Below are 4,136 nucleotides of genomic sequence, written 5' to 3' on the forward strand. Positions count from 1 at the left end.
TTTGTCGTACTCATGCTCGTTCAGGGCCTGCGATGTGATCTTGATATCATCCATGAAAGCATCAGAATCAGGACTATCCTCAGGTTTGCTTTCTCTGTCCACAATAGTGACTGGCTGTAGCTCACACAGTATAGCTCGTGATGGGATGGTGACTGTTTGTGTGGTAACGTTTGACACCTGGACATCTACAAATCCTGTGTGCTTGGACTGATAGTTGACTATGCTTGCTGTTATGTCAAGGAGGCTTGCCAAGTCGCCGCTTAGTGCTGGCTGAGCAATAGCGCAAGTAGGCTCGTAGTCAAGTGGCTTGTCTATCACGCCTGTGACTACAATAGAACTGTTGGGTTTGATCGTTGTGCCGTTCAAGTCGGCATTTCTTACAAGTCCAAGGCAGTTCCTGTTCTTCTTCAGTTCCTTTTCCCTTAGAACCATACATCTGAAGCTGAGATACCACGGCGTGTGCATGTTGGCTACTTGTAGAAACTTACAGCCATGTTCCTGCCTGGTATGATCCAAGAAGTGACTCAGAATGTGTGTGCCTATCAAAAGAGGTACGCTACGATTGTAACGGCTATCTGGGACGACAAGTAAGAGACATTCTTGCTCCTCGATGCCATGGCTCCCTGTTCTTGGGGCTGTTAATGAAGCGATGATGTACCCAAGGTATGGAAGTAGTTCTCCATCGGCGCATTCGATCTTCAGTACATTTTGAAGTGGATATAGGGGTAGTGTACGCAAATGTTCATGGCGAAAACTCTCGCTTACAGTGGATACAGTTGAACCGGTGTCCAGTAGCGCTGTTGCTTCGACCCCATTTATATTCACTGCTACCTCATTGCTCGATCCCACAAGTTCTGGTTCCTGCGCTGTGCTTGGGCTACTCATGCTGAAACAATGTGGACCTACATCGAGCCCATCTCTGTAGGTCCGTTCGGGTTTAACACTTGCTTGCTATGATCTAGCCGCACTCTACACCCGACGCGGATGTGTCCCTTTTCCCCGCAGCGATGGCAGATGATGTCACTGGTCTGACGATGTTGTTGGCTGTTGGCTCCCCGGCCTCGGCCATGACCTCTCTGGTTTTGATAGTTGGCAGAGTTCTGATAGTTGCCGTAGTTTGCAGGTTGCCTTTCTTTTACACTTTCTAACTCTGTCGCGAGCTGAAGCACCTGTGCTCTTAGCTCATCTACATCATTAGGGGCTTGCTGGGCAGCTTTTGATATTGGCTTGACCTTTGAGGCTTGGCAGGAACTGTCTTGCTCTATCTGCCTGATGGCGCTCCTCAGCTCATCAAAGTTTTTAATGGTGTCGAACTTGTGGCCTGTGCGATCCTTCAGTTCCTGTCGCAGGCCTGTGTAGAACATGACTCGGAGCATTTCATCCACCTCCATAGGGCGGACTCGGCCCAGGTCCTGTGCTTTAGCTAGTAAGTCCTCGAGCCGGCAGCTCCATTGGGTCACATCTTCTGCGCTTTCTTGTCTTGCACCATAGAAGGCCGCTAGTAGCCTCTCGCCTGCCTGGACATTCCCGAAGACGCTTTCAAGTTTGGTCAGCAGCTCCTTTACAGTAGCAGAGATGCCCAACCGCATCGCGATTCTCGCTGCTTCTCCTTTCAAGGACCGACGAATTGCCTCCAAGATCACTGGCTCATCATAAACACCGTTCTCCATTAGACATCTCACCTCAAACTTCCATAGGTCAAAGGTAGTCTGTTTGTCGCCTTGAGGATTTCCAGAGAAAACTGAAATCTGGGGTGTGCGGGACAGCGCCAATGTCCGTGGTCTAGATCTGTCTTGGTCCTCCTTGCTGTCTGCCTCCTCCTCTTTAATTCCTTGGCTATGGATCCATCTCTCTAGGTCCTCTTTGGTGTCTGCTTTTGGAGTGAGACCGAGCTCCCTAAAAGACTTAAGCAGCCTAAGTTCTTCTTCTGTGACTTGCTCTGCCATACTTGTGGTATGTGTTAAAAGCAACCAACAACAATAGCCACAACGATCACAAAAAAGGACAAATTCCTAATTCCAACTGTCACAGAGTCCTGAAAAATAGCCTGGAAGGTCGCAATAACCTACCGACCAAGTACGAAAAATACCCTGCGAAACGAATTGTATCATATACCACGATGTTTACAACATCCTGAAAATATCAAAGATCAGAACATCAGGCAATAAACAACATCAGATGCATACAAAACTATGTTAACACTGACATGCAACCATCCGCTCAATGTTCTTAAAGTAAGATCAAGTTTGTTTCTTGCAAATAATCACACAGCATGCATAAAGAGGTTTGTTTCAAAATTGTCTCCCTTGAACAGTCATGTCACTGTGATTGCACACAAATCTTCTCTTTCTGGCAGAAGTATTCAGGTAGATTGTCTCCCTTGCTCTCATACTGTGCATTAACCCCACACCGACTCAATATGGTAAAGTCATAGGCCTTTTACACTGTTTATAAGAAACACACGTCTAGACAGAGTTCTCGACTCGCAGACTGAGTGCTAACACAACCTGAAGATGAACACTTCTAGCATAACACACTGCAGACGTCACAGGATGAAGAATATACAGCATGTAGACTGGACATGTATGATGGTACTGGTAAACATCACAGCTGGCTGCTGCTGGAACGCACCCACCTCTGCAACTGGCGTTGATGCTGACTAACCTTAGCCCTGGCCAGGGACGTAGGCTGAAGGTTGCGTGGTGACTGGTGTTGCCACGTGAAGCCTTGTGCTTGGTTGACGTTGTAGCCTGGCCAACCTAGGACTGGCGTGCAATGCAGAGTCTGGTGACGCGAAGTCCCTTATTGGGCGCCATTTTGTAACCGTCTCGCACTCATGCAGACAAGGCGGTGTGATGATAGTCCGACTTCGCTTTTTATTCACCATAAGGCATAAAGAATCACATGGAAAAAAAACTGAAACACATGTAAATAAAATAATGTAAACGTGGTGTTCCAGTACAATAAAGTTCTAAGATTGTAAATCAATAAATAATTAAATAGTTTACCTCATTTGATTCACATTAACATTAAAACAAATTACAGCTCTCACAAGTAAATGAAGTATGACATATACATCAAATATTCCATTTAGTTCAGCAACATTGCTTCACTGAGACATCGATACAAAACGGCATACACGTAAATATATGTATACAATGCAACCAATTTACAACATCAACATGTGAATCTGACATGCTGAGAATAATTTAACATGAACTCCATTCTTAAATAAAGAATGTCACACAGCAATAATAAATATCGCATACCTCAAAAATACTGTAGTTGTAGGTATGAGGGTTTCTCACTCCTCAGTCTGGCCAGGGTATAACCTACAAGCATTACATCAATTATTACTATGTGCACATCATATATGTTGACAATGAAAATAAATATCAAACTCAGGTATTAACAAGCCAACTCTTTGTTTCCAATAATAAAAATACATCATGTGCCTTCTTTCAGTAGCAATTGAGACTGACATTTCCCTAGACACATTATTCAAATAGAAAGTAACTTATGAACAACATGAACGCCATCAAAAATAAAGAAGCTGGCTCCAAACTAGTTTATGTTCACATTCCTTCTTTTCAACTAAATTCCAAAGCATTCAAACTGAACTAACTAAACTGGCATACAGTCCTGTCACTCAATTCATTTAAGTCAATCTATTTACTAAAATAAAGCATTCATACTAGCATGATCTCACTTACCAAAACAGCAAAAGAAGTCTTGTACAGACAGGTTCAGGTGGTAACAATGCAATGACACTGACAGGTGTCAGCATACCAAAAATTGCAGTGAGCTTAGTTCACTCAAAAAAAGTAGTCTTCCAAGCCAACATTGGCAACTAAACTGCCAATGAGAGTACAGTTTGCATTATAAGCCAATGAAAACTTGCCATACAAACAATAGGCACTTCAATGAAGCATATTTTAACAAATAATAAGCAGGCAACTGATTCCTGCACAGGCACATGAAAAGATTATTCTTTTAAAGGACACAAACAAATGAAGTTATAAGTCAAAATATACTGCCTGCCACATGTACCATGTTAACTAGAGAAGTGGATTTCATGAAGAAATGGGGCTCCGAGATCTATAATTGAACCGTATACTGTGACCTTATACGTTATC

The 4,136-nt window shown here is 43.5% G+C and overlaps 1 protein-coding gene across 1 annotated transcript; it reads right to left on the bottom strand.

The window, feature by feature from the left end:
- Positions 1–902: 902 nt before the first annotated feature.
- Positions 903–1,946, bottom strand: LOC138949829 (paraneoplastic antigen Ma3 homolog). Its single transcript, XM_070321606.1, has one exon. The coding sequence runs from the start codon at positions 1,944–1,946 to the stop codon at positions 903–905; it is 1,044 nt and encodes a 347-aa protein (XP_070177707.1).
- Between the last annotated feature and the right edge of the window lie 2,190 nt (positions 1,947–4,136).

Source organism: Littorina saxatilis, linkage group LG16 (assembly GCF_037325665.1).
Source record: "Littorina saxatilis isolate snail1 linkage group LG16, US_GU_Lsax_2.0, whole genome shotgun sequence".
Lineage (NCBI taxonomy): Eukaryota > Metazoa > Mollusca > Gastropoda > Littorinimorpha > Littorinidae > Littorina > Littorina saxatilis.

Bases quoted from the DNA above. Each gene is read 5' to 3' on its own strand.
- LOC138949829 (XM_070321606.1), bottom strand. From the start codon at position 1,946: ATGGCAGAGCAAGTCACAGAAGAAGAACTTAGGCTGCTTAAGTCTTTT.